The sequence below is a fragment of the Bos grunniens genome, chromosome 13 (assembly GCF_055505025.1).
Source record: "Bos grunniens cultivar Pamir isolate PY7600 chromosome 13, Bosgru_T2T1.0, whole genome shotgun sequence".
Taxonomy (NCBI): Eukaryota; Metazoa; Chordata; class Mammalia; order Artiodactyla; family Bovidae; genus Bos; species Bos grunniens.
This window is the reverse complement of record NC_141177.1, coordinates 71,577,564-71,591,453: the sequence shown is the minus strand read 5'-3', so window position 1 is coordinate 71,591,453 and position 13,890 is coordinate 71,577,564. Positions and strand designations below refer to the sequence as shown.

General features: G+C 40.5%; 1 protein-coding gene across 2 annotated transcripts in view; it reads left to right on the top strand.

The window, feature by feature from the left end:
- UPF2 (UPF2 regulator of nonsense mediated mRNA decay) overlaps window positions 1–12,745 on the top strand; it is a 96,272-nt gene extending 83,527 nt beyond the window's left edge. For both annotated transcript variants that reach the window (XM_086334921.1, XM_086334920.1), the window contains exons 20-22: window positions 5,898–6,039; window positions 7,320–7,440; window positions 11,465–12,745. In XM_086334921.1, coding sequence (XP_086191047.1) covers window positions 5,898–6,039; window positions 7,320–7,440; window positions 11,465–11,474 — 273 coding nt within the window. In that variant the 3' untranslated portion in view covers window positions 11,475–12,745. The remainder of the gene's footprint in view (window positions 1–5,897; window positions 6,040–7,319; window positions 7,441–11,464) is intronic.
- The last annotated feature ends 1,145 nt before the right edge of the window (window positions 12,746–13,890 follow it).

Below are 13,890 nucleotides of genomic sequence, written 5' to 3'. Positions count from 1 at the left end.
ATTCTAGTATTGAGAGGCAAACAAGAAATAATGTCAGGTTGAGGACAATGCTCTGTTGGAAAATAAAGCAAGTTAAGCGGATAGGAGACTGAAGTGGGGAGGATGTGATGAGAGGGAGACTGCTGTTGTAGAGGGTGACCAAGGAAGGCCTGGAATATCCTCTGTGACGCGAGGGACATTCTGTTCCCTCCCTTCCGGAACAGGCTCAAGGAGATGGTGCCTACCTTCATCTTTTATCTCTGCTTTGTCAGGTAATTTCTTGTTACTCAAAAGATCAAAGTTGCAGAGCATATCATCATTTTGCTGTGGTGCAAATAAGTCTTGAGATGTGAAAGCTGAGTACCAGTTAGGATCACATAATGGAGGGCTGGGAACAGGCTTTCCATCATGACTCACGTGTAAATAGTTAACTTGACTTCGCTTCTGAGCACTGCTGGGTCTTTATCAGATATTCTTCATAATTCCATAAAGTCAACAGGACTTTCCTCCATCCTAGACTTTAAGGTTATCAAGGTTTTACAAAAGCTCCCCACTTTCTCACCTTCAGGCCAGAGTTGAGCCCTGACATTTCCCCTCTCCCTCATCTTCCACCCAGTACCTAGAAAAATAAGGGTTTGTTTTTGATCAAGACCCTAGACTTGGCGCTGGAGTCTTTGTAAAACTACTCTTCCCAGCACTTGGAACTGCTGGTTCACCATGGCCCCCAGAATTCTCGAAGTCCAGAGTTTCTGCTTTTCTTTTCTAGGGATAACTTAGTTCTCTGAGTAGACTTTTCCCTTTTTTTTTTTTTTTAATAATTGTCAAGGGCAGTACGTGGCAACTTCAGTTCCATAGGCTGAACTATCACATGGGAATTGGTTCCTGTTCCTATACAGCTCCTGAACTTTCTTTGCTACATTGACACATTTACTGAGTCTTGATTTTTCTTGTTTAAAAGGAGCTTTAGGAATATATTTCTGTGAAGATCAACTTGTTCAGTCACCCAGTTGTGTCCGACTCTTTGTTACCCCATGGACTGCAGCACACCAGGCCTCCATGTCCCTCACCATCTCCTGGAGTTTGCCCAAGTTCATACTCATTACATCGGTGATGGCGTCCAGCTATCTCATCCTCTGATGCCCTCTTCTTCTGCGCTCCATGTTTCCCAGCATTAGGGACTTTTCCAATGAGTTGTCTGTTCACATCAGATGACCAAAGTATTGGAGGTTCAGCTTCATTATCAGTCCTTCCAGTGAATGTTCAGTGTTGATCTCCCTTAAGATTGACTGATTTGATTTTCTTGCTGTTCAAGTGACTTTCAGAAGTCTTCTCCAGCACCACAGTTCAAAGGTATCAATTCTTTGGCATTCTTCCTTCTTTACAGTCCAGCTCTCTCAACCGTATGTGACCACTGAGACAATGATAGCCTTGACTATGGACCTTTGTCATCAGAGTAATGTCTCTGCTTATCAACAGACTGTCTAGGTTTGTCACCATTTTCCTGCCAAGAAGCAATTGTCTTCTGGTTCTGTGGCTGCAATCACTGTCCGCAGTGATTTTGGAGACCAAGAAGAGGAAATCTGTCACTACTTCCACCTTTTCCCCTTCTGTTTGCCATGCGGTAATGGGGCCAGATGCCATGATCTTAGTTTAATATTTACTCTTAAGGTGGCTCTTTCACTCTCATCAAGAGGCTCTTTAGTTCCTCTTCGCTTTCTGCCATTAGAGTGGTATCATCTGCATATCTGAGGTTGTTGATGTTTCTCCTGCCTATCTTTTAATTCCAGCTTGTAATGCATCCAGCCCGGCATCTCTCATGATGTGTTCAGTGTATGGTTAAACAAACAGGGTGAGAGCAGACAGCCCTGTCGTACTCCTTTCTCGATCTTGTATGGATCAGTTGTTCCATACAGGGTTCTAGCTGTTGCTGCTTAACCACATGCAGGTTTCTCAAGAGACAGGTAAAATGGTCTGTATTCCCATCTCTCTGAGGGCTTCCACAGTTTGCCGTAATCCATAGTCAAAGACCTCAGCGTTGTCGATGAAACAGATGTTTTTCTGAAATTCCCTTGCTTTCTCTATTTCAGTAAATATTGGTGATTTTATCTCTTATTTCTCATCCTTTTCTAACCCCAGCTTGGACATCTGGAGGTTCTTCATTTGCATAATGCTGAAGCCTAGCATGTAAGATTTTAGGCATGACCTTACTAGCATGAGAGATGAGTGCAATTATCTGATGGTTAGCACATTGTTTGGTACTACCCTTCTTGGAGATTGGGATAAGGATTAATCTTTTCCAGTCCTGTGGCTACTGCTGGGTCTTCCAGATTTGCTCATGTAATAAATGTAAAACCTTGATGGCATCATCCTTTAGGGCTTTGAATAGTTCTGCTAGAATTTCATCGTATCCACTGGATTTATTAACAGTAGTGCTTCTTAAGGCCCACTTGACTTCCCACTCTAGAATGTCTGGCTCTGGGTGACTAACCACACCATCATAGTAATTCAGTTCATTAAGATCTTTTTTATACAGCTCTTCCATGTATTCTTTCCATCTCTTCTTGATCTCTTCAGCATCTACTAGGTCTCTACCATTTTTATCCTTTATTGTGCCCATCTTTGGGCAGAATGCTCCCTTGCTGTTTCCACTTTTTCTGAAGAGATATCTACATCTTTTCCTTTGGTTGTATTCTTCTGTTATTAAACATTGTTCATTGAAGAAGGCCTTCTTATCTCTTCTAGCTATTTTTTGGAACTCTGCTTTTAATTGGATGTACCTTTCCCTCTCTCCCTTGCTTTTTGTTTCTTTGTTTTTCCACTATTTGTAAAACCTCCTCAGATAACCACTTTGCCTTCTTGCTTTTCTTTTTGTTTAGGGTGATTTTGTTTGCCACCTCCTGTACAATATTACAACCTCTGTCCATAGTTCTTCAGGCACACTGTTAACAAGATCTAGTCCCTTGAATCTGTTCATTACCTCTACTATGAATTCATACAAGATTTGACTTAAGTTATACTTGGCTGGCCTATTGTTTTTCCCAGTTTTCTTTAGTTTAAGCCTGAGTTTTGCTGTGACAAGCTGATGATCTGAGCCAAAGTCAGCTCCAGGTCTTGTTTTTGCTGATTGTATACAGCTTCTCCATCTTCAGCTACACAGAATGTAATCAGTTTGACTTTGCTATTGACCATTTGGTGATGTCCATGTGTAAAGTCATCTCTTGTATTGTGAAAAAAGGGTATTTACTATGACTAGTGCATTCTTTTGGCAGAATTCAGTTAAGCTTTGCCTTGCTTCGTTTTCTTCTCCAAAGCCAAACTTACCTATTACTCCAAGTATGTCTTGACTTCCTACTTTTGCATTCCAATCTCCAGTGATGAATAGAATACCTGTTTTAGGTGTTAGTTCTAGGAAGTCTTCTAGATCTTCATAGAACTGATCAACTTCAGCTTCTTCAGCATCAGTGGTAGGGGCATAGACTTGGATTACTGTGATGTTGAATGGCTTGCCTTGGAAATGAACCGAGATTATTGTCATTTTTGAGGTTGTACCCAAGTACATTGTTTCGGACTCTTGTTGATTATGAGGGCTACTCCGTTTCTTCTATGGGATTCTTGCCCACAGTAGTAGATATGATGGTCATCTGAATTAAATTAGTCCATTCTCATCCATTTTAGTTCGCTGATTCATAGGATGTCTGTGTTTATTCTTAACATCTCCTTAACCACGTCCAATTTTCCTTGATTCATGGACCTAACATTCCAGGTTCCTATACAATACTGTTCTTTGCAGCATCAGATTTTACTTTTATCACCAGACACATCCACAACTGAGTATCGTATCCGCTTTGGCCCAACTGCTTCATTCATTCTGGGGCTGTTGGTAATTCTCCGCTCTTCCCCAACAGCGTATTGGACATCTTCAGACTTGGGGGACTTATCTTTTGGTGTCCTATCTTTTTGGCCTTTTATACAGTTCATGAGGTTCTCAGCGGGTATACTAGGTGGTATAACCTGGGTATAACCAGGTATAACCAGGTTTGCCATTCCCTCCTCCAGTGGATCACGTTTTGTCAGAACCCTCTGCTATGACCTGTCCGTCTCGGGTGGCCCTGCATGGCGTGGCTCATAGCTTTATTGAGTTATGCAAGCCCCTTCACCACAACAAGGCAGTGATCCATGAAGGGGGACGATCAACTTATACAACAATAAATAATCAATTTTCTTCATTCATCCCTCTGTTTCCTGAGGCACATATGAAAAATTCATGACCTGTGTCAGTTTGCACACCCTTTTGATCTTTTCAGAATGTGTAGGCATAAAATTAAAACCTACCTTCAGAAACTTTTGAGCTTTGAAAAGTAAATTCATTTCAGTAGTCCTGAATTCTAAATTCTATGGGTCAAAGTAAGACTATGTGTCTGTATTTTAACAGAAATATTTTTTTGTTCAAAGTAGATAGATTATATACTGTGTAACCCATATAACTTCAGAATAAGGAGTGAAGTCCTTCCTTCTTAAAACGTGAAATTTTGTTTAAGGAAACATTTTTATTGAACTTTATTTTTAAAATGTTAGCAAACATGAAATGAGAGCTCAGAGTACTTGGTTATTAAGTAAAGTTTCAACTCATAAACATTATTTGGAATTTTGGAATATGTTCAATTTTAGGAACATTATTTGAAGAAACATCGCTGTTATTTTGTGGTCTGAAGAAGAAAGTATATTTTGTTCTGATTTTTATTTCTTTATTTGACTTTTGGGTGTTGGTTCTTCTGGTGCAACGGTTTTTCTAGAAATGTGAAATGTGTAGCCTTATAGGAATCTTTAGTTCTTAAGTGAAAGATCTCTTTGTGCACCAAATTTGTGCCCAGAAATAACTTTCTTCTGTAGTCAGTAGGAAAATAAAAATTTGTACCAGTAAAGGAAATAGTTGAAAAGAAAGGAAAATACTGTTGATAATTTCTTTCTAGATTCAAATGTCTATGAATTAGAATAATAAACTGAAAGAAAATGTCTTATTAAAGCAAAAGTTTTAATGTAAAAGAGCCATTATGTAATGTTTTAAAGAATTTTTTGTTTTAAACAAATGCAAAAGATATTTATTTTGGTTTAATAGTTGTTAACAATCCTGAACCAGGAACATCCTGCTAAAAACAAAACATTCCATAGATAAGAATTATTCCCCTATAACTAATTGTTCAGTTGCTAAACTCTTTCTCTTTTCCAGCATCACAGCTATCTTTAGACTATGAAGACTTGATAATCCTAAAGGTGGACTAGATTTGTTCTGTATAGTCCAGAGGGTAGAAATGAAAAGGGTGCAGATTACAGCTTGCTGTATAAGACCCTTTCTGACAATTAGCCATATGTAAAAGGGTCTACACAGTGGAAAATGATCCCCTGTTTAGATGTGTTGCTTCCAAACAGGGTGCAGAAAAGAGGAGTGTCTGCTTTTTATGGACGTTGAACTTGATGGCCTTCCATTTCTTATCCAACCCTCATGAGTTTATCTCTTAAGTAGAGTAACACTATTGTCTGTCTTATGTTTTGAGATGGTACTATCTTTATTGACTTATTAGGAAAGGAAAAATTAATTTTCTAACCTCATTTAGCTCTACTTATTTATTTGGGCTTCCCAGATGGCTCAGTGATAAAGAATCTACCTGCCTGTGCAGGAGACACAAGAGACTTGGGTTCAGTCCCTGTGTTGGGAAAGATCCCCTGGAGTAGGAAACGGCAACCCACTCCAGTATTCTTGCCTGGGAAATCCCATGGGCAGAGGAGCCTGGCAGGCTGCAGTCCATGGGGTCACAACGAGTTGGGAGTGACTGAGAACAAACGCATGCGCTGATTTATTTGAAATCTTTGTTTCTTGATTTTCTCAAGCCATTTGTGGTTTCTTTACTTTTTTTTCTCAGTTTAAGATCCTTAATGTACCCATGTCTTCCCAACTTGCTGCAAATCACTGGAACCAGCAACAAGCAGAACAAGAAGAGAGGATGAGAATGAAAAAGCTCACACTAGATATCAATGAACGGCAAGAACAAGAAGATTATCAAGGTATCACATTGTTTCCAAGACAGAAGTGGAAAATTGTGATGCCTTTTGGGTTTTTAAAATACAGAACATCAAAGCTATTATTCTGCTCCTTTTCATGTCATGTTTGTTTATATTTAGCCTGAGAAGTTGATTGTCTTTTATATTCCTTTCTGTCTTTATTTTTCTTTCACTTATTTATAAAATAACACTAATGTAATGTTTATCATATTTTGCTTCCCTTGTAATTCAGTTAGATTCCATACTGTAAGAGCTGGATTGCAGGTGAGATAGTACCAAGTTTTAATTGCCTTGTGTTGCCAGTCAACTGTGAGCAAATTATTATTCAGCAAATATCATCTCTTGTCTGTTTGGGAATCCTGGTCTTGAGGACTCTCTTCCTTCCAGATTTGAGTGCATCAAGTTAGGATTCCAGTTTTATACAGACATACTCAGCACACTTGGATTAGCTAAACTTTACATATGGGGTCCACAGACACCTTAAAAGGCCCTCAGAGCCATAACATGGCTTTTATATAGTGTTGTACTCACAAAACTGCTTTTTATGCAAGAGATTGTTGTATAAATAAATATTTGGTTTTCTATCTTTAAATCCCACTTTTAGAATCTTCTCTTTTGGTTGATGCCAATTTTTTAAAAATAATCATGTTTATTTATTTATTTGGTCATGACTAAAGTCATGCGGGATCTTAGTTCCCTGACTGGGTATCGAACCCATGTCCCCTGCAATGGAAGCATGGAGTCCTAGCCACTGGACCACCAGGGAATTCCCAGTACTCAGGGTTCTTAATAATAAAATAATGGTAGCTAACACTCAGTAGAAGTGCTTATTATGGCCAGATGCTTATGTACTTGATCACAGCTTTTAATCCTCACAATAATTCCATGAGATAAATGAAATTTTATATTTAGGGAAACTGAGCCAAAAGCCCCATAGCTAGTAGTATGTGGCAGAGCTGGGATCTAATCTAATATTGCTTAGCTCCAAACACCATGCTCTCAGCTGTTGTACTCTATTGCTTCTTACACTGTTTCACTGCCTCACAAGACACAGTTGTGGCCCCATTGACTGTAAGGGAGCATGGTGTTACATGGTACACAAGAGCATATCTCCTCTCTTGATTGCTCTTCCAGTACTTCTCAATTATTTTAGTCCATATAATGGTGATTTTTCTTTAGTTAGCTACCTGACAGAACTAATAAATTTATCTCCCTTTATTTACTTATTGGGAGGAGTACATTTACCAATGTTAATGCCTTTTCTGTTTTGCTCCTAACTACAGAGATGCTGCAGTCTCTTGCCCAACGCCCAGCTCCAGCAAACACCAATCGGGAGCGGCGGCCTCGTTACCAACACCCAAAGGGAGCGCCTAATGCGGATCTAATCTTTAAGACTGGTGGGAGGTATGACGATCTCGCTTGTTTCTGCCTTAGCTAGTTCTTTTTCATGGTGTCTGTGTGAGTAAGTTAGATAGTTCTGGATTATACCTAATGATAAAGGCCCAAGGATTAGCACAATAGAAAAGTCTTTGAGTTGTAGATATTTGAGGGAAAAAAAAAACCTGTTTATAAAATAGTTACCTATTTTTTGGTTTGTTTTATAAAATCTTGATTTTAGTCATACCAGTATTGGTTTTCATTTTCTTTGACTTTTTTGGATTTTTAAAAATTTTCTCTTTTGCATTTATAGAGAGGACTAGTTATTGATTGATTGGAGAGAAGTCACAGGCTTTTTGTTAGAATTTCTTAAGCCAGTGTTAAGTAATCATAATGTTTATAAAAACTCAAAACCTGTTGTTAGACTTTGAGGCATGCAGATTGAGTTTTTTGGGGGGTATTTTGTTTGTTTTTAAATTATAAAATATCCTGCTGAGACCCATGCCAGTTCTTCTTAAACTTGAGTTGCCTGATGTGAAATAACTAAAACTGTAAGGTATTTCACATAGAAGATATTCCCTAATAAGACCTCACTCATCTTGTTTTTAAGGAACAAAATTGTTGAAAGTTTAACAGGATCTGATCTGAAGACCCTTCCCCATCAATTTCGTTCTCTGTCTTGTGTTTGGGTTATTATCAAAAGTGACATAGTCTTTGCTGCTCTTACAGGTCTGCCTCGGAGTATTAGTGTTTAGACTGAGGCTGTCAGAGCCGTCAGATATCAACGTGTTGTTGGGAGTAGGCGAGCAGGTGTAGGAGAGAGGTGCTGGGGTTGCAGAAATGGTCCACTGCTGGAGTAGTAGCACTGCAGAAAATGCAGATGTTCATCCTGTGTCTTTACTCACTAAGAATATTTGTGTTCCTGCTACCGTTTTACTTTGAACTATATGCTCAGGCCCTGATAGCTCAGTTGGTACAAAATCCACCTGCAATGCAGGAGACCCCAGTTCGATTCCTGGGTCTGGAAGATCCGCTGGAGAAGGGATAGGCTACCCACTCCAGTATTCTTGGGCTTCCCTTGTGGCTCAGCTGGTAAATAATCTGCCTGCAGTGTGGGAGACCTGGGTTTGATCCCTGGGTTGGGAAGATCCCCTGGAGAAAGGAAAGGCTACCCACTCCAGTATTCTGGCCTGGAGAATTCCATGGACTGTATAGTCCATGGTGTTGCAGAGTGGGACATGACTGAGTGACTGTCACTTCACATATGCTCAGACAACTCTAATCTAATTTCAGTTTAGGAAATTGGTTTGTCACGGAGTTCTCACATCCTTCAGGGTTACTCATGGCTTGTGGGATAAAGTCCCAGCTCCTCACTTCATAACATGACCCTGGATGATAGGGTGCACTCTATTTACTGGCTTTCTCTCCTGCTGTTCTTTGCCCTCCTCCCCACCCAGCTGGCCTCTTAGTTCTCCTAGTTTCACTGTCTTTTGCCTCTCTCTGTTTGGAACCCTCTTGGGCTCTTCCTCTGGATAACTCTTGCTTCTCCGTCTGGTCTTACCTTGATACTCAGGAGTCTCACCTTGGTGCCCTGAGTCACGGTGCTTCCCCAAACCTTACAGTGCTTCATCACCTGCCAGTCTGTCTCCGTCCCCCAGAAAATTGACGATCCAGGAAGCCTTGTCTTGCTTTCCGTATTGTCTCCTACACAGCTTTTGGTGCCTAGCATGTAGTAGATCCCCAGTAAATGTTTGTTGAATGGACAGAGAAACTTCAAAAAAAATAATCTGTGTTTAATCATTTAATCAGCTTTCTTCCTATGTTATGCTACCCAGCACTCATTCCCTTTTGTTTTCCTAATTTTGTGAGACTCCAATTCTTCAGCTACTTCCTTTACCTATTTTAAATCTCTTCCTAAAATACTGATTTGGAAAATAAAATCCTAACTTGTACAGTGCTCTTTAAAAATGACCCTCTGTAAGGTCTCATGGTTTTGTGGTATTTACAAAGCCAGAGCTCTCAAAATGCAGGTATGGATGAATACTGGGGAGGCGTAAAAATGAGTTTCTGAGCCTTTCAAGTACCATGTGTTTTTTAAACTTAAATTTAAGTGAAGTGTAGTCATGTGGAAGAACATTAGCTGATGGGGTGGTGTCTTTTGGTGGTTTGGCTCCTCTTTATTTTCTTCTGTTTTTAACACTGGGCCAGACTCATTGGGAAGCTGCTTATCTAGAGCCATGGTCCTCGGCTACCTGGTGCCGAATTCCTATAGAAGGAGGCAGAAGAAATTCTATGAGGTCTAAAGAACTGTCTTCAGTTGACTCCTAACTTGGCTTGTACTCTTTTAAAAGTTATTAATATTGTTGACATTGTATGGCAGATGAAGGGAAATTTACTAGAAACCTGGTTATTAAAGCGGTTTTAAGTTTTTCTTATCTCTAGATTTTGATAAGGCTCTCAGACATTAATTGTAATGATTTTTATATTTTCTAATCAGGATTGAAATAGGCTGTAAGTTAAAATTTCAGCCCTTCTCCCTGGGTATTAATGTTCTAACAAAGTATAAGCGTTTTGCGAATGAATTAAGATGGCAATAGCACTCTAAGTAATACAGTTACCCACGTGTTTTGTAAGGCAGGACAGGGTTGCTTTCCACTCTGCTAGTGTTGAAAAAACTGTGAAACACAGCATTATGGGAAAGATTGAGGGCAGGAGGAAAAGGGGGCACCAGAAGATGAGATGGTTAGATGGCATTACTGACTCAGTGGACATGAGTTTGAGCAAACTCTAGGAGATAGTGAAGGACAGGAAAGCCTGGCGTGCTGCAGTCCATGGGGTTGCAGAGAGTCTGACATGACTTAGCAACTGAACAACAATAGCATCTTTTGCAAGTACAGTTTACACTCTGTAAATTCGTGTGGATTATACCATTGCTCCTCAAACTTTAAAATACACATTTTAACCATCTTGACTCTCATTAAACTACTGGTTCTGATTAGTTTCTAACAAGCTGTCAGGTGATGTTAAAGCTGCTGGAGTGTGGACTACTCTCAGAGTGATTATATATAGTGAGAGATTATATGGCAGGTGTGTCTCACTTATCAAAAACTGAACACTTTTCCTTTATTCACTGCATTTGTCTAAAATATTCTGTTTTAGACCATTGCTTTGTCTTGACATCAAGAGAGAGACTGTTTCTTTCTCTCAGGGAGTACTCCTGTTACTGACCTTTTCCCATTCTGTTCAGTTCTGTACAACTTGCAGATGTATCCAACTGAAGATAGACTTTTCCTTATTTGCATTTTAGTCTTTGGAAGTTTCTTGCTAATGCAACTGGCCTTGTGTAGGCAACCTGTGTTAATTTGCTAGAGCTGCCGAAAGATAGCATAGTACACGGTGTGATTCACACAACAGAACTCGCATCTCACACTCTGGAGGCCGGAATCCAAAGTCAAGGCAGGGTCGCTTCTTTCTGAGGGCTGAGAGGGACAGTCTGCTCCCGGCTCCCTCCTGGCTCCTGGTGGTTTGCCAGCAGCCCCTGGCACTCCTGGCTTCTGCAGCACCTTCTGATCCCTGCCTTCCTCTTCATGTGGGGTTCTCCTCAGGTGTGTGTCTGTCCAGATGTCCTGTTACGAGGACACAGTCATACTGGATTAGGGGCTCATCTGATTCCAGTCTGGCCTCCTCTTAATTAATTACATCTGCAGTGACCCTTTCTCCAAATAAGGTTGCATTCTGAGGTTCAGAGGTTAGACTTCAGCACATAAATTTGGGGGTTACGCAGTTCAGCTGCGACACCATGAGTTTTCAGCATCTTAGAAAGTACTTATAGGAAAGCTGACAGGCCCACCCTCCCCATCACTGTCAGAATTGCCCTGTTCAGTGTCCCTCTGCCCCTCTTGTTTCTTCAGTAGGAATCTGTACCCTTTTTAAAAAGCACTGACTTCTCTGTAGTCAGTGAACAGTGGCTGGTGGTGCTCAGGGGGCATTTTCTTGCTGGAGGGGCATCCTCAGTCCTGGTTCTTTAACATTGCCCTGTTTGTGCCTCTAGGAGACGTTGATCCAGCAGCACGTGTCATTTCATTAGGTCCTGTATCTGATGTTGTGGATAGTGGAGTCCTCCAGCAATTGAATGAGAGCAGTGGACACATCTCAGCATGTCGGTCTAGAGAGTTGCGAATCTAAACCTGGGACAGGCTGGGGCCATGAGGCAGAAACAGCAGCCTCTGCCAACACCGGAACAAGCCGACGCTTCCAGACAAGGCGGAAAAGGCCTTTTGTAATGGAAATCACGTGAGGGTTCATCTTCTCTTGAGAATGGCAGTCAAGAAATGAGGTGGTTGACTTGACTCCTGAGCAGTTACACCAGGAAGAGCGTCAGTGAGATGACTGAGCCGGAGAAGAGACGGTTGTAATGGTAATGGTATGGGGGAAATGAACTTGAGTTTAAACTTGATTTGAGTTTCAGTGTCTCTGAATTGAACATCCTATGTTGAAAGAAGATACATTTGGGGGCTCCAGAACTACAGTAGAAAAGTATAGAGCAAGCAGTAAAATCTTCTAGTGAAAACTTACATGCAGGACAGCAAAATGATGAAAGATATCCAGGTACCAGATAATCCACCAGGAAGGCTTTTGTTTAGGAATCTCTTTCATGAGGAACAAGGGATGGGGGAGAAAAATCAGTTTTATCCATCAGAGTCAGTAATACAACATTGCCTATTAGGGTAAAGGGAAAATGTGAGGACGATTAGTACACACAGCATGCACCCAGATGGCTTAGGGGAGTCTGACACCAGCCTCAGAACAGGGATGGTTGAGCCCATTGTAAGTATCATTGAAAACAAACAGCGTGCCAGGCAGACACCACAGAAGATGGACGAAGGACAGCGAGAAGGGGATCCGGAGATTTTGTTGACCTTCATGGGTTTACAGCCTCTGTCTCTAAACAAAGTATGGAAACAGTAGAGCTTTTATTTTGCTTTTGTTTTTGTTTTGTTTTGTTTTCCCCCCACTACATAGAAATGAGAGTTCTTAGTCTGTTTCTGGCCAATCTGTTAATTTATTAGGATAGTTGTCTTTCGTTTGCTTTCCAGTAGGCATAGTGAATTTAGTTGAAGAGCAAGCACATCTGTAAGCTACAACTTGATTACATCTTTTTTTCTAGCTGTTTTGCATTTTTTCTTTCACCATATTTTAGTTTCTGCATGTAGAATTAAATAAGAAACAAAACTGTAAAGTTGTAACATTTCACATGGAAATGCTGCCCGATCTTCACCAGCTTCAGAAATCTGACCTTTGCCAATGCTGCAATAAAGTGTTGTAATTTCGATTTGGTGTGGTTGTGTTTTATTTGGTGTGGATTTTGGAAACCTATTAAATGGGTAAATCAGTATCTTCCACGGGTATCTTTGTTCTTTATAGTCTTAGAGACGATTTTGTTTGCATTTCACTTGTATCGTTGCTTTCGTTTTAGCATCTGTTATTTGCATTGTTTTCTTGGGTGCCTGAGTCAGCTTACCTTGGGGTCAGTACAGAAAGTAGCCCGTGGAATCCGATCGAATAAACATGTTTAGAAGAGGCTTGAACCAGTTACAATGGAAAATGCTGGCGCAGCACCATCTGGTCTGGGTGGTGTTTATGTTGTTACCTGAGGGTGTGCAGCAGGGTTGATAAACGCCGCTGTAAGACAGGCAGCTCAGAAGGGAATCGTGAGAACCATTGTTTTCAATTTCTTTCAGGTGTTCATTCCAAGGTTGACTGAGACAATCCAGAAGGTGTGACTGTAATCACTCTTGCTAAAATTCAGCTCAGAGTCATTCATATTTGAAAAGAAAAAGACTTAATAAAGTTTCAAAACTCAATTCTCTCAACCCTGTTTCCCAGCCCTCATTGCCGTTTTACTTGCTGGCTCCACTTGGCACAGCATCCATCCCTGGACCAGTATCAGCGGTCAAGGGGGCAAGTTCTGTGAAACCACTGGCTTCGCAGGCAGGAGCATTAAGAATTACCTGGATGAGGCCGCTTCCTACACTCATCCATAACTGGGGTTCACTCAGATTTTAAACATGAAGCTTTTCCACATAGTTACACGTTTATTTCTAGTTTGGCTTTTAAAGAACTCCAAATGTTTTATCTATACAACATCTCATTAAAACATCTCTCGCTCTGTGTGGCCGGCACTGGAGTAGCTGCACTAGCTCTGTCTAATGCTCTTCCCTAGGCTTGTTTTGAATAAAGACAAAATGGAGGTGGAATCAGTTTAAAAATACTTCGCATGCTATAAGTAAAACCACGTTTTTGGCATTCTTACTGTGATGCTTTTTTAAACCTTTGGACAAAGTACAAAGGATAGTCAGCCATCTTCTGTTATCTCAGTAAGTGCTTCTTTCTGGAGGAGTAACTTTGGAAATTGTTGGGTTATTACTCAAATGTTTCCTTGGAAGAGGTTTTAGTTTTATAGTTATTGGGGAAAGC